Source organism: Gambusia affinis, linkage group LG14, assembly GCF_019740435.1.
Source record: "Gambusia affinis linkage group LG14, SWU_Gaff_1.0, whole genome shotgun sequence".
Lineage (NCBI taxonomy): Eukaryota > Metazoa > Chordata > Actinopteri > Cyprinodontiformes > Poeciliidae > Gambusia > Gambusia affinis.
The window spans coordinates 14,675,622-14,692,161 of record NC_057881.1 but is presented as its reverse complement, the minus strand read 5'-3'; the positions used below and the strand labels follow the sequence as shown (position 1 = coordinate 14,692,161).

Genomic DNA, 16,540 nt, shown 5'->3' with positions numbered 1-16,540 from the left:
TTCCCTCAGTTTCACACATTCCTGCTCCTTTCCCTGCTCTTTAGGTGATTCCTGACTTCATTTTTGCTCCGTTTTTCCATCCTTTTCTTCCACCATTAGTAGCCTCCTTAACTCTCCTCTCTCTTTTTTTCTTACCTCCCCCATTCCTTCACCCTTCCTCATTATCTTGTGGTCTGTGCAGACTCTCATTTTTCCATTCCCTCCCCTGAACCCCCTCTCTTCCTCCTCTTGTCTCTATATTCATCTAAACCCCCCCACTCCTGAGAATATGTGTGAGTATGTCTGCCCAATTACTGCAAGGGAGTCTCTGCTTGTGTGTGTGTTTAATATCTACACCAACTGTGTTTCCAGCCTTTTTTGACCTACCTAAAACGCCTCCCAGCGTTCTCCGTCTCCCTCAGACTCACTGAATCAACAAAACTCCTGCACGCCGCCACCACTGTTACACCCCATCCTAAATGTATGTGTGTGTGAGAGAGAGATAACCAGAGCCTCGGCGTTAATGTGATTTCAGGTCGTGAGGAGAAACGTCCCCAACTGGACGACTTCAGGGTGGATCTTCATTTTAATATGTAGGATGACCAGAATATGTCTCACTGGGGAAATTTTATGTTACACTGCTACTCTTTTTCCAATCAGTGATTGTTGCAACGCTTCTCGGTGTGGACGCCGTTACTGAGTGAAGATTTAAAGTGAGCCAGGTTCTAAAAACAAAGTCAGAGGAAACAAATGTGTTTTCTGTGACATATGGAGTATGTCCAGGCCATCCGTTAAGGCTTTGAGTCATCAAGAGAGAGAAAGAGTGCAAGACTTTCAGCAGATATGCAAATTGTTGGCAACCTATAACGAGTCTCAGATTTAATGCAAGGATCTGTATCCCAGGAAATGCTAATGTATAATCCAAAACGTCTGCTGCCATGACTCCTATGGGTGCAATGTTGCCTCTACCTCTACTACAGCTAACCTTCAGCAAGAAAAAGATTCCTGCTGTACTTATATTTCACTTTATATTAGAGCTCTTAAAGAGAAACTGGAACCGGCTAATAATCCTGACAGACAGGTGGAAGCCTTTGAAAAATCTGGAGTTGGACGTTGGCCACAAAAACATTGATCAGAGCATCTATGGATAATTCCTCACATAAACATGCTGAATCACTCTAAAAACAACCAAATTGGGGTAAAAAGAAGAAAGATGTTGCAAGACACTGCATGTTCAGGAGGAAATCTCCGATATCCATCAAGGCCATCATCATATGACTGGTAAATAATCTACAGCAGAAAGGCTTCATCTGACTGGACAAATATTTGACCTTTTTGCATGTTTTTTTTTCCCCCACTCATTTGCCAAACTGATGTTACATTAGTAATGACAGAGGTGAAGAAAAACTTCAAATAAAGTCAGTGTAGTCTCATAACCTCACTTTTTTTTTAATATCCATTCTTCACTTTGAGTTAATTGCATCATTATGTAAAAGAGACATTTTTTTTTTTTTTATGAAATGACACAATTGTCGGTAAACACCCCCAAAAAAACTTTTTAAATAGAACTGGAGAATTTTCTGGGATTTTTTTACTCATCTTTTTTTCTTTATAAAGCCATTATCCATAATTTTCTGTTTCCTTGGGCTATAAATATGACAAAGAGGGTCATTTTGTTTAGCTACTGCCCACAGGGATGGATGAGGACACATATTTATCTTGCTGCTATGCATAGTGAGCAGGATTACAAGAAAAGTAAAAAAAATAATAATCTAAGTATACAGTAAGTAAAGTCCTGCACAGAGTGTCATTCAGTCTGCATTCGATGCTACTGCAATAAGCAAGCTGAATTATTTGCACAGTGAACTTTTGAAAGGTTTTAAGGACCATTTAACCACTTTGGGCCCCTTTGTTAAAATGATTAAATTGTTTCTTTATATGTGCAAATGTAGAAAAGGATTATGGTCAGACTTTTTATTGACTGTTGATTATTTGGCCTCTAAATTATCTGCTCTTACTCCCAAAGGAAAACCTTAAAGCCGTCAACCTCAGTGAGGGATGTTCTTTTTGAAAATGTCAACCTTTCTGAGCGCACAGTTGGGAAAACAAATTGGACTCCCATCCATTGTAAAAGTGGTAGACTTTCCAACAATCCTGACATTTTTTTCCTTGTGATTTTAAAAGTAGAGCGAAGGTCTCATTTTCACGTCACATCTGAAACTCTTGATTAAGGTTGATAAATATTTCTACAGGCTACAATTTCACAGGTAAGATTAGACCAACCAAAGTCTTTTGGATTTTATTCTGGAGATCAAACCACAGTTCAAAGTCCTTAAAAATAGCAAAACAGCTTCTCAGCTCGGATTTGGTTCTGTCCCGATGGCCGTGCCGCCCTGGGCAGACAGCCATATCGCCCCATATGAAAACTCGCCAGTGGTTTCAGACATAGAAGATTAAATTACACTTTGCGTTTCGGTGTTAATTCTTGATAAATCTGTAACTTTCACCTGGACTTTGTGGAAGCTCTCAGAACTCAATCCAATCAATTAACAATATGCTGTTGTGTTTGCTTTGCTAAAGGGCAACAGTCTAAATTTACCTAAAAGAGAGGAAGACAGTGATTTTTACTCCCTTAGCTAAAAACATGGACTATTTACAGTTGAGAAGAGAAACGATGTGGTGAAATGAGAACTGGTCAGATGTGGGATCTAAATTACTGGGTGTGCAGTCATACAGACATACAGTTGGAGGCTCTGAGATCACTGCAGGCTCTTTCAGGCTCTCTCTCTTTCCCTCTCGAGTCTTGTATACAACAATTTTCATTAAAAAGTAAAACTCCAGACTTGGCAGCAGATTTGCAGCTCCAATTTTTCACTGCAGACATTTTGACTTGTCGTTAGCAGCAGCAGCAACTACAATCCAGGCGAACTTCACAACCCACCGAGTCACTTTCCTTCAGCTTCCCCTGTAAAGCAGCGAGTCGAACAGCGGTGGGACCTCTCCCATGTGAGCCGCAGCCATCATTACTCAACCTGTGCGTTTTTTTTTTTTTTTTTTGCTGTTGCATGTAGAAACACCTGCTGTGCGGCAGACACATCGCTTTCTCAGCAAATAACAGCTACGTTACAGACAGCCCTAACGTCCATTGCCAAGTATTCACAAACCTTGAATGTTCCATGAGGATCGGATTTGATAGACCAGCACAAAGTTGTGTTTAGCTGTGAAGCTGAAGGGAAGCGGTGTGTGTTGTTTTGCTTTTTTTTTTTTTTACTAATGAAAAACACACTTTTTCACTTTTGTTTAACGCTGATTGAATGGACAGAGCAAGGCTTGAAACCCAGGGTTAAAGTTTACCTTACAGTAGGACAACAGGATTTCCCTCTGTATATTAAAAGCCTGGTGAGACACCAGACTTTACTTGTGCCCCTACCAGGCTTAGCATTGTTAATTTTAGTTGGCTTTTCTTATGATTGCCTTTTTTTAAGACTTTATAGTTGGCATTTAAGTATTAATCTCCAAGTCTTCCAAAAATCCATAACCATCAAATAATATTTTCAATTTTAAAAAATTTTTAACTCAAAAACTCGACGGGTGGCTGGATGACTGACTTGGCTCCCTGAGCACCGGGCTTAGCAGGTTTTCTGAGGGAAACACTGGATAACATACGCATGTTTTATAATGTCCCAGTCAAAGTCTAGGCTTGAGACTCAATTCAGTCTGAATGAACCCGTGTTATTTTGCAAAGAACAATGTGCAGCCTCTAGATGTGCAGCCGTGAGTGAACGGTGGTTCCACACTCCAGACTCCCTTAAGACACATGAACATCACACTTTTCTGAATCCAATTTGAAAAAAAAAAAAAAAATTTAAAAAAATGGAGACTCGCCTTTTTCTTTCACTTTATAATTATGGACTACTTTGTGTTGGTGTCCCTCATGAAATTCTAATAAAGCATATATTGAAGCCTGTAGTTGTCGGGGCTTTAATATTTTTAAATCCTCCAGCCAATCTACCACCAAACCCCCTCCGAGAGAAAAAAAAAAACTAATTTTAATCAAATGCCGCTCCATTCCGGCTGATGAAGGACTGCCGTCTAGTCTCTGTGCCCATCCCTAGACGTAAACAGCCAAAGGGAGGAAAACAGGCAGAGAGTGGAGAGTTATTTACAACGCTGGGTCCAACCAAAACCTGCAAACGACGACCCACTCCAAATCCGGCTCCGGATATGAACCGTGATCCTTTTCATTTCCTGTACCCACTGAAAATCAAACCCCTTTCACACACAAGCACCTGAGACACCGCCTTCGCCCAAGCTGCATTTTAACCTCCAATCATGTTTACATATATATGCGCATGGGTGTGTGTATGTGTGAGGGAACTTTGTGCTTCAGGAAAGCGAGAAGGACCCACTTCCTGCGTCAAATTGCCTCTCGCATTCCACACTCTCCCTCAGTCCGCCTCGTTCTGGCTATTTTTTCCCCTTCTTTCTTCATCCGTCTCTGTTTCTTCATCTCTCTATGGGGGGCTTTGTCTGGCTATCGGAGGCACAAACCACTGATTCATTCGGCGAGTTAAACATGATCCTCAGCAACACACCATAACGCGCACTTGTCGAGGAGGGAGAGGGCTGGCGAGAACAAGTTTTTGGCAGTGGATATTCACTACTTCTGAGCCCACACACACACACACGCAAACACATGCACAAACACAAACAGATGGACAGTCGCGACCCTTGTGACGGCAAACGGATTCGCACACATATAAATATAATGGCCATCCGTGGGACACAGATGTCTGTGGGAAAATCAGCCTCCCATATAAATCACAGTATCCCGGATGTGATGTAAATAGTTGGATAACAGGAAATACCCACAGAGACATCACTCAGGAGACATCCACACACACAGTCAGCTGGTTCAGAGCCAGGAGGCCCCAGAAGAACGATCCTGTCAGCGAATGCACGTGATGAAAGCCAGTGTGTGTGTGTGTGTGTGTGTGGGTCTGCGTTGAAGGCCAGGGTTACTCCAGACGAGCCCTGTAAATATCAGAGCGTTGACATGTGCTTGAGTCACCTATTAGGGCAGCACCTGCACGTATCTGCACACTCCTAACTCAGAGTGTGTCAGCCGGAGTGCGGATGTGTGTCACACCTGCCTCCATCTGCTCACTTAAAGGCAGATTAAGTCGGCAGGACGCCAAGGATCTTTGGCAAAGATTACAGCTGACTGACCTAGAAGTTATCAGTGTTTGTAGTGTTGAAAAGTTAGACCAGAAAGTGATAAATAAAGCTTCGACATGGTTATTGCTTCTAATGAAGTAGAGGATGAGGACCGGGGAAAGGGAAAAACCAGACAGATTGATCAGTCAGGTGATCGGTTTGGCTGATATTCAGTAGCAATTGGTCAAGTTCTTAGAAAACAAAGTAACTTTGAAAAACTCATATTTTCCATGTGAATTGGTAAAACTGTAGCTTCTGTTGGCAAATATTACATTTAGCAACTAACTGAAGACTTTACATGTGAACTCTGTTGTAGGAAACTGTAGCACAGGGGAACATGTGTAAATGTTTATGGCATTTGAATAATGAATTGTTAGTGAATACTCATCGCAATGCAAAACGACTTCACATTATAAACACATTTCCTTTAACAGTGGGGAAGCTGAATCTTACGAAATACGACAGTAGCACCTCTGATCAGACGAACTATGGATGGACATTATTTGCTGGACCCCAAAACATATTTCTTTACAGTCAATTTTAAATTGAATGCAGAGGAATACTTGAAATTAAGTGTTCTTAAAGTAAATCCAAAAATGTATGAATTGATGAACGGTTGGTACCGAAGGTTGCATGGAAGAAGGCTTCTTTTCAAACTCAAGAAAATTAACAAGCAAGGAATACTTTGTGTTGTTCTTTTGGCGCTTCCTACCATGAGGTTGCCACAGAACAGCAGCCTCTCCTACTCCATAGCTGCGTGCACACGGACTTGGCAGCTCAATTGTTCTCATATGCAAAGTCCCTGATTGTGGGGGAGAAAGCGGGTTTGAGCCAGGCAGGAACTTCAAGGTCTATGGCCAAACTGCATTGCCACCTGCACCAAATGAGCAAAATTACCTGAATGCTCAAAAATATTCTTGACAAAAAGAGAAAAACTGGTATATCTATAAATTATTTTAATATTTATAGAGAAATATTTATTCCATTATTTTTTGACGTTAGTCAGTGAGAAGAGTGGAAATACGTTTATATATATATATATATATATATATATATATATATATATATATACACACACACACACACACACACACGCTGCTATAGATGTGGCCTTTTTTCCTCTTGTGAAGAAGGGGGGTACCACACCGAGGGCTCTTAATTAATGAACCGCCACTGCTTAGAGGTGCATGTGTAGGGGCCCCTCATAGCTGCTGCAGGCATGAATGAAGTTATAAATACAGAAGACAAACATCCCGAATAACCGGTGAATAGTCTATGAAAAGTATTCATAGGCTGTTCACGTTCCAAAATATCTCTGCGCTTCGATTATTTTTAGTCCTTGTTTCCTTTTCTCTCAATGATTCAGCTCGCTCCTCTGCCCCCACCACCTCCTTCTGCTCGTGGGATATATCTGGATTAATCGGTGACGAAAGGTGTGTGAGGGGGTGCGCGTGAAGCTCGGCGAGGACGGCTCCGGAGAGGAGGAGAAGAAGAAGAAGAAAAAAAGAAGGAGGAGGAGAAGAAGAAGAAGAGGAGGTGGCGGCGGCGGGGCTCGCGCATCCCCAATCAGCTGCCGTCCTCGCGGTTCCCGATGACATCATTCCATCCAAGCTCCGGTTCGCGCGCCGCATCGCAGATAAGTTCTTCCCCCGTTACCCCACCCACCCACTCTATGTTCCACAAGTACACGGTCACAACGGGAGGGTGCCCCCCCTCTCCGGGTTCTGGCTTCCGGATGTGCACTCACTCACCCACCCACCCCCACCTCCTCACACTCCCCGTCCCACAGCGCGACTTCACGGGAATAAAGTGTTCAGAGCCGCAGTATGACTGGAGCCCCCCTAAATTAACAGCAGGATGCGAGCTGGAGACCCAGACAGCACACCACACCAGTAATCAGCCCCAATTAGAGATAACCCGCTAATTACCGACACACTCACACAAACACATGTACGCACACACCTCCGGAGCCAAGGGAACACAAGCCGCAATAAACCCCGACACTGAGACACAAAGGCTGGTGTGGGTGAGTGCGTAAAAGCTGGGGGTGGGGTACGGTGAAGCCGCGCGCTGCCAATATGTAGGTCGAGTGCAGGATTTCCTACCGATCACCGCTGTCTCGTTACTGATGGCAAACACACACACGCGCACACACACACACGCACAAGAGGTTAACAAAGGAGCCGAGGCTCCGGCTTACCGTGGCGGTGTGAGCGAGCAGCGCGGCTAGCGCAAGCAGCCAAGGCAGCTTCATGGTCGGTGTTTCTGCGGGCACAGCCTCCCGGTGCCGCCGCTGCCTTCCAGGGGAGGGTTCGGGGAGGTGGTTAAGGGGGGGAGGAAAGAGAGAGCGCGAAGGCTGCTGCTGCTGTTCCTGCTGTTTTTGCTCCTGGGAACCTCGGTATAGTCTGTCCAACTTCAGAGAGTCTGCGCGACCATCAGTCCTCCTCGTCCGGCTCTTTAATCCCGCTGGTCCCGGTCTCCGGCGAGGCAGCAGACTGCCTCCTCTCTGCTCGTCTCCGCGGGCGAGTTGGTCCAAATTTCTGGTGCACGGAGCTGATAATTTCAGAGCCAGGGGAGAAGCCAGACCCGTCTCTCTCTCTCACTGTGAGGGTGTGCGTTTCTCTCTCAGCTCAGGCACCCTCTCTCCTCCCCCTCTCCGCTGAGCGCAGGATGTTCCGTATGGCGACGCTGCCCGGCCTTGGAGTTTTGCAGGAGGAGGGGGGTGTACAGGCCGTGTGTGTGTTTGTGTGCTCAAGAAGAGATTAGGGAACCTCCCCGGGCAAAGCCAATGATGCCCCCTGCAGCTGGTTTAAAACACAAGCAGCCTTTAAATGTAGAAATTCAACACCGCGCATGGGAGAAGATGACGAGTTAATACAGCCGCCAGACTGCACCGTGTCTTTTGTGTTGCTTTTCCACACCTTTAACGGTCAGCTGCCGTGATTGGTCGAGTCGCCGTGATGTCACACCCGTGTAATAAAAGCCACCTGATCCGAGATAAAGTTTTCTACCGCCAGCTTGTGGCTCCGCTGCTGCTCCTTATCACCTGAACGATAAACCGCTCCTTAGTTCACCTGCTACACACACTTGTTTTAGTTTCAATCTCACCACAATCACTGCAATCACATTTATTTATTTTTTTATTAGTTTTATTTCTTAATTGATTTGCTCAGCTGTGCTATAAGTTTCCACGAGACGCCATCATAGTTTCCTGAGGCAGCGGAAGAAAAGACTACTTTTATATTCTGACCTTCTGGAAACCCTTAAGGAGATTTTTTCCTCTTTAGTTACCTGGGGGATAGCTTCTTCAGAAGTACTCCCTAAAGGCTACTGTGCGAAAGGTTGCAGCTTTTACAAAGTCATCCTCAGAAAAGATTAAGGGAATGCCTCCTAAAGGTCTGAGAGTTGAAACTTGTATTTTCTTCGCAGCTTTTACGAGGTAACGTTTAGAAAATCTTCTTGAAAGTTTGCTGCAAACCTTCACTTTGGGGAACTTGGGAAGCATTGACTAACAGTACAATGTGTGTACAGGAAGAATTTTTGGTGACTGTTCCTGAAAATCTTGAGCAACCTTCACAATGTGACAGGAAGAGAACTGCAATGTTCCATAAGGTACCTGGAGAAACAATAGCAACCTTCAAATTTTCTCTTGCATGCAACTTTGCTGAATGTTGACCAGTTGCGCCTCGAGTTGTGGCAGCTTTCACCGTGTGACATGCGTGAAAACCTCAAGAAAGTTTCTTTAAAAGTTTCCTCAAAACTTTGTTGCAACCGTTTGCATCAACCGTATGGAAAACCTGGGAAATCCTTGCAACGTTTACTTTGAATACATACAGTAAACAACTGGTCGAACATTCTCTAAACCCAGCAAATATCCCAATATGACATATATAACTCATCTTAACCTGTTGTAACCTGCACAATGCGACACACAGGAAACTTTTTGAAAATATTTTATGACAGTTTCTCTAAAGTTTGCAGTAGTATACCCAATAAAACATGCCGGAACCTTTAGACAACTGTCCCCTAAAGGTTTCCATAAAAATCAGGTGAAACATTTATGCACTAATGGAAAGTTTTCAAAAAAGTCTCACCTAAAGATTACAGCTTATAACCTTTAGAGAACCTTTGGGGGCCATATCCAGAAGATTCACTGAACATTAGAAAGTCTGTAACTCCAGTAAAGTTATTATTATTATTTTTATTTTATTTTTTCTGAAGGTGCAACATTTAGGGAAACGGTTTCCTGCTGGCTGGGGTTTGGGTACGTCTGCCAATCAGATAAACGTTTAGTTGGATTTCCAATGAAATGCAGTGAAAATGAAAATGTCGCAAAGAAACAATTAAAAACAAAAACAGAGACAGTTTCTCAGATTTTTTGCAAGGGCTCCGGATAATAAATAATAAGTGGTTGCTCGACATTATGTTAATGTCATAAGGATGTGTGATTAGGATGTGTCATAAGGAGGGAAAACAATCAACTGAATGTCCTGAAGAGGGAAAAAAAGGAGCAGAAAACAACAGAAACATTGTGAGAGCTTTAAAAAACAAAAAGAAGAAAAAAAACATCTGTTTGTAACATCTGCAGCAACCTCCAGAGGGCAGGGAGTGAAGATGTCGCAATCTGCCGAGGCCACACTAGAAGAAGCACACCACTAATTAGCAAGACGAACATGAAGGCCAGAGTGTAATTATCCAAAAAGTACAGAGGCCAGGCTCAGAAATGAAGTGGCAAAGTTTTATGGGTGCGATGAACCTTTACTAAACTCACGGAAAGCTTGGAGAAAGACCCGATCTGCGCAAACTCAAACACCGAAGGGAGGAAGCATCTTGATTTGGGCTTGCGTTTCTTCTTCTGTGGTGTGTTCATTGATTTTAACCGATTGGCAGCAGCTGCGACAACAGAAAAACAATTTTGACACTGACACTGATTTAACAGTTTAAGCCTAAACCAGCTGTTGGCTCTACTAATTGATTGCGGTTTAGTTGATCTTTTTCAGGAAACCAACTCATCCCTGACTGGAACAACAGAGTCGTCCCCCAGCTTCCACGTTCAGCATAACATCCGGATTGTTTCGGGAGCAGCGCTGCTCCCAACAGAAGCCAGGCAGGTCGGAGCAAGTTTGTGGCGAGCCGCCGAACGACCACAGGAGGGATGGTGTGTTTTAGACGCATAGCTTTAAAACGCCGCAGCCCAAATGTTTACTGTCACGCTTCCTGGAGCCTGTTGGTCAAATCCAAAGGCCAACCAGAGCCAGCATGAGTCATCTTATCCCCTCATGTCACCGTTATCCCTCCGGTTATGATCATTGAATTATCTGGACGATTTGCCACGGAGTAAAAATAATGGGCTCTGTTGGTGGTGCACCAGTTAAGTGATTGTTCAGTTGGGGGGCGGAGGGGGGACGCTCGCAGTAGGCGTTCAGATTGGCTGTCTGTCAGGGAGGGCCGTAGCAGGGCGCGGGGCTCATTAATCAGCCAGAGTCACGTGGTCGAGCAACCCTGGCCGTCCGAGTCACGATGCTGCAGGCACGGCAGAGGGGGGGTCCAGAAGTCGACGTGCGTAAGACTGACATGACACTGTCATAGACATGACATTCATGTTAGTTGGTAAATAATTAATGCAAAGTCGACTCTTTTAATTGACTTTTAATGGAACTTGTCACTATAAAGTCATTATTTACCAAATAATGCTAAGTTGGCACTTTTAATAGACCTTTAATGCAACTTTTAATGCAAATTTGCAGTAAAAGTGCCATTATTTACCGACAGACACTTTGTGACAACCGTCATAAACATTCATGAAGACTATCTCATGTTCATAACAGGTACTATAATGTTTATCACAGTGCCATGTCAGTCTTACACACACCCCGTCAAATAAAGTGTTGCCCTCGTCATCAGTATCTTTCTCTTTTTTAATGATTTCTTTTAGGTGCTCTGTTTTATTATGGAATATAAGCTACTTAAGGGATTTTAAAACAATAACTCAACGCACAAGTTTCGTGTCATTGTGGATTTACTCATGTCAATGAATGATGAAAACTATACATACATTTATACATATATACATACAGTAATAATTAAGGTGCATAGGAACCGCCAACTTTATTGTAGCCATGAACAAGCTTCTTGACTGGAAATGGGACCAGTCTTCTCATCAAAAATGATAGGTTAGATGTAAACTGTTTGGGTTTTTTGATTTTATTTGTTTATTTATTTTCATATTGTAGAGATTTTCTACAGGATTGATATTGAGGATTTTCCACTAACTTAATTTAATTTTAGTGTGTTTAATGCTTTTACAACCGGCTTTGATGTGTTTTTGTTTGTGGTTAATTTGTAAATATTGTTTCCCTGCATGTTAGCCATAAATGACTTATACTGATAAGTCATTTTCATCATGGTTTATGTAAATGTAATGTCTTGTATTAATATTTTAATGTTTTTCTTTTATGAGATGTTTAATTATTGCCGTTATTGTTTAATGTCTTGTATTTTTTTAATATAGCTCTCCATCTGTGTTCCTTTATTTTCTTGTAAAGAACGATTATTGCTCTTTCTGAATGTTGCATCCATATTTCAACCATCTACCTTCACGACTCCATCCGCTTTGCGCAATACACCAGCAGTGAAAGGAACCCACAGCATGATGCTGCCACCACAATGCTTGAAAATATGTCACAGTTTCTCCAAACTAACTTTTCGTGATTGTGGCCAAGCAGCTAATTCTTTGTCTCATTTTTCCAGAAGACTTTTCGACTTTGCCACGTGGGCCGCTGCAGATTTCAGCTGCAGATCTGGGAGCGGGAACCTTTTTTTCTTGGGTTGGCGTTTATCTCAGCTGATAATAAACTTGCTTCGCTGTGGGCGAGCTCCTTCACAATCACAGAGAGTCGACTCGGGTGTGGTGTGAAATGACGTGAAACGAGACAGAAGTGACAAAAAAATCCTGAAATTAATATTCTGTAGAGCCTGCACAGAGCGTAGCTCAGCAATTCATCTACAAAATGTCGGTAAACTCAATGAAGATAAATAAAACCTTATCAAAAGAACTTCCGCTCTACACTATTTTTGTCTCTGCACCAAACTGATTTAGTAACATCAGTCACGTTTGAAGGAGACGTCCGTGGTTCTCGCGGGTGGATAAGGGGGCGTCCAGGGTTCACCCTGCAGGGCGGCGCCGCCACGCCTGACCCGTGCCCCAATTTTCCCGCTGAGGGACAAATGGTGCAAAACCACACAGTTCCTGCAGCCTCTGTTTTATAGATCTGAGCAAAAGCGGTTCTTTAACGCGATAGCCAATTTCCTTCTCTTTAAGAGTCAGACGTTTGGAATTAGAACAGAGAGATCCAAAACACACATTAAAACACACACACACACACACACATTTCTTGAACTCTGTTGAAAACAATTGAGTATAATTGAAAACCTAACTGGTGCCAGAAAACCCACCAAGTTGAAAGAACTTCTCTAGTTTTACTAAAATGTGTTTTTTAATATATTAGTCAAATTAAACTTGAACTCCACAATAAATTTCAGCTTATGCATCTAGTTCTTCTGAAAAAACAATTTAATGTGCGTTTGCCAAGATTTCCAACACTTCTACCAAATCACGACGTAATGTAAACTTCTTAAACACACACACACACGCAAGCATTTACAATGAAGCACAAGTGAGACTGTTAAATTTTCAAAGTTTTTTTTGTTTTGTTTGGTTTCAAAATAAAGATCACACAATTGTTTAGAGACAATCTACAACAGGAGTTACAAAAAATAGTTGCCCAGGCAATAAGCATACACAGGTTCTGTTAACTATACACATATGGTTACAGGTGTGCTCGTAGTAAATATACACAAGGCTGCTCCAAATGTACACCGCCGCCGTGGCGGGCCGCCTCTCTCACCCAAAAGGACATGTATGATACAGCACTTACAGCACTAGAGAAAAGAAATGGCAAAAAACACAAGAATCTCCTCTGTACAATCCATGGATTTACCCCCAGAAACCGGTTGTGGTATCAACTCAGGAGCTGAGTGGGTTTGAATCAGTAAAATTTCAAATCGTCACGCCAACCAGCATGCCTGTACACAAACGTTTCGTGGGGGTAAAAGCACCCCTATAAAAAGATCTTCTTTTTGATTTTTTCGTTTAATAAAAAAAAAAAAGAGAGAGACAAAAAGAACCTTCAACGTAAGCCAGAAGACACCACTAAGTCAAACAGAACGTGTCCAATTGGGAGTCAGTGGGAGACCAATGTCTTTTTAAGTTAAGCAGTGACATGATAAAGATAAAACCAAGCGTGGCGAATCTTTGTACAAGTACTACGCTGTATAGAAAGGGCTTTTCAAAACAAAAATTTGATATTACAATTTACAATATACAACAACTCATATGTCACAACCAATGAGGTGAGAATATACACTGAAATGCACAGATTCTTTTTTTTTTTTTTCTAGAGTGATTTTTTTTTTCTTTTTTCTTCTCATACCAAAAAAGGGTGGTAAAGCACTTTTACATTACAAGGGTTTACAAATGTACAATTATACAGTCAGAAGTATGTGGTCACTACTAGGATACATTATAGATACAGATTCAACATCAAAAACCAGAAAAACTACAAAGTTTTATATATATATATTTATATATATATGCAAAGGTCTACACCAAGTATACACGTTATATTTATAGAAGCAAGACCAGAAAACGAATCTCCCATGCTAAATGATCTGTCTGCTGGTTAAGCCGATGGCGTGTGTGGATTTGTCTATGATTCGGTGACGTTGGACAAATTAAACACTCCGTCTCATAGTGGTAAATATCTTCACTGGGGCGAGGCGGAGGAGGACGGGGGAACTGGGATTGTGTGCAGCAGTAGCAAAAAAAATAAAGTGAAATGATTTCAGTTCATCAGAAACAACAACAAAAAAATTGGGGTTTAAAAGGAGAAACAAAAACGAAGAGTATGTCAGGTAACGTCTCTTTATCTCCACCCCTCACTGTCTGCGCTGCGTCCCCCACTTCAGCAGGTTGGGACTCGATGGGGGAGGGGTGACGGAAAAAAAAAGAAAATAAAAATCCAAGGCCGCCTGCTGTCTTCAGAGGCTGGAGGGGCGGGGATGGGTTCTGAAGGATCTGACAAGGGGCAGCTGAGGAGGAGCGACCGCTGGATAAAAGTGAGCTGAGAGGCGGGGCAGGGCGGGGGGGGCAGAGCGGGGGGAGGACATGATTTCGGGTTTGCTGTGGAGGAAGCAAGGTGGCTCTCACATGATGCCGTTAGGAGGACCACAGATCGGGCCGAGGTCGACGCCGTTCTTCATGTAGTACTTCTCCAGCTTGGCGAGGATGTGTTTGCCGTAGGTGTACTTCCTCAGGGTCTGGATGTGGGGCCGGATCTGGGCCGAAAGGGAGAGACACGCCCGTTAGTCACACCGGGTTTCTACCGCGAAACGATTCAATGCAGTAAGGAGGTCAGACTCTGACGGACTGACCAGGACCTGCCGCAAAGAAACTGGCTTTTCTCTTTGTTGCTTTATGTCAGACAAAGAAAGTGTGGTAAAGTTTTATGAAAATAAAACTGAGGATTCGCCAGCTGCTATTAAACCACCATTAGAACAAAATATCAGCAAGCTGACGGCAATAACCCTTGCACATTGACAGAATCCCACCACTTGTCCAAATGTAACTTTCTAAAATTTTCTGGTGGTTTTGAAACAGCATTTTGAAAGTGTTGGTACAAATAAATACATATATATATATATATATATATATATATATATATATATATATATATATATATATATATATATATATATATATACTTGTGTTTTATTATCTGTAAATTCAGAGGGAGAAAAACAAAAAAAACACACAAAATGTTGATGCTGAAATTAGTTCAAGGATGTTACCTGTTGTTTTTGTTTTTTTGGAAGGCTGCGTCTTCGACAAATATAGATCAGAACAATTTCCTGAAATGCATTAAATAGATACTTTGCAGTACTTGTGAGATCTGTTCACAAATAAAAAATAAAGTGCCAATGTTTTCAAGGTTTCAAGTTTCATCTGAGACTCTTAAACTAAAAGGATAAAATAAGTATTTTTTTTAATTATTATTATTTTTTTTAAACAATGTGGATTAATGAATGTCTTCTGTCAGCCACTCAAAACCCAAACTAATCAGTAGGACAAAAATCTAAATTTGTAAGTGGAAAGTTAATGACTAATTATCTAATTATAAAATCAATTTTAATAAAATCATAAAATTTAAATCTTTTTCCACAATCATTTCCAGGTGTTTTTTTTTTTTTTAGATGTCTTTTCAGACTAAAAAATAAAAATACAGAAAATAAAATTCAATTCCACATTGTATAGGAGATTTGGTTGGCTTACTACACTGTTACTGAAGGATACGACAAGTCTAAACCCTTTTAAAACAATTATCTGGTAGCACTTTGGGAATTTAGGAAAAAATAATAAAAAATAGACGACAGTTAAATTCTCAAAGTTTTTTTTGTTTGGTTTGGTTTCAAAATAAAAAGACAAATATGTTATCTACAAGATAGCATTTTTGTAAGCACCTTCAGACTAACTGTTGGCTCTTCATGATGCAGCCACTGAAAATAACTTAAAGCTTTCTAGTTTCATTTTTACCACATTAGATGCAAAACGCATCACTTGCACACATTTAAAAATGTAAAATTTTAACACCAAATAAGAGTGAGGGAAAGAGTAGAAATAAATGAATGTTTTATACAGCCGTTGCAGGTAGGCTTTAGAGGAAATAAATCATAAATACCTGAGACTAAATGACGCACGCACACATCCCTTCACCAACCTTATGCATGACGATTTTGCGCTGCGTGGGTTCGGCCACGTCGATCATCTTCTGCACCACGTAGTTGGCGTACTGGTCCTTCATCATGGTGTATAAGGCACTGTGGGGACCCTCGGTCAGGCTGCACACCTCGTCTATCAGCAGCGCACGTTCTGCCCGAGACGCGTGGGTCACACACTTCTCTACCACGTTGCTGAGGGGAACAGAGTGACAGGGCGACCCGTCAGGGTGAGAATCACGACTTGAGAGGAGAGTTTGTCTTCAAATTGGCCAGTAGGAGGGAAAAAAATGACAAGAATATACTGGGAATATTTGTTTATTTCAGCGTTTTCACATGAACTCTTTTAGCAGAGAGGCACAAAGGAGGTGAATTTTTCAACAAACGTGTGTACTTATTTCTAAAACCACAGTTCCTCCTTCCACTTAACTTTCCATCACTATGTCTGGATATTGTCAAGAAAATCCGAGATCATCCCACTTCCCCATGCTGGAGATTTTAGTTTAACAGT

At 42.0% G+C, this 16,540-nt stretch overlaps 2 protein-coding genes and 1 long non-coding RNA gene across 6 annotated transcripts in view; 1 reads left to right on the top strand and 2 right to left on the bottom strand.

Moving 5' to 3' along the window:
• sdc3 (syndecan 3) overlaps window positions 1-8,140 on the bottom strand; it is a 50,645-nt gene extending 42,505 nt beyond the window's left edge. Inside the window, exon 1 of the mRNA XM_044138655.1 lies at window positions 7,397-8,140. Coding sequence (XP_043994590.1) covers window positions 7,397-7,450 — 54 coding nt within the window. The 5' untranslated portion in view covers window positions 7,451-8,140. The remainder of the gene's footprint in view (window positions 1-7,396) is intronic.
• Window positions 8,141-9,968: 1,828 nt separating this feature from the next.
• On the top strand, window positions 9,969-12,207 carry LOC122843676. The gene is made up of 3 exons (XR_006372753.1): window positions 9,969-10,056; window positions 10,183-10,354; window positions 11,947-12,207. It is a non-coding gene; the product is annotated as an uncharacterized LOC122843676 (long non-coding RNA).
• A 674-nt stretch (window positions 12,208-12,881) lies between these two features.
• pum1 (pumilio RNA-binding family member 1) overlaps window positions 12,882-16,540 on the bottom strand; it is a 30,694-nt gene continuing 27,035 nt past the window's right edge. For all 4 annotated transcript variants that reach the window (XM_044138650.1, XM_044138653.1, XM_044138651.1 and 1 more), the window contains exons 22-23: window positions 16,032-16,224; window positions 12,882-14,592 (exon numbers count right to left, since the gene is read on the bottom strand). In XM_044138650.1, coding sequence (XP_043994585.1) covers window positions 14,461-14,592; window positions 16,032-16,224 — 325 coding nt within the window. In that variant the 3' untranslated portion in view covers window positions 12,882-14,460. The remainder of the gene's footprint in view (window positions 14,593-16,031; window positions 16,225-16,540) is intronic.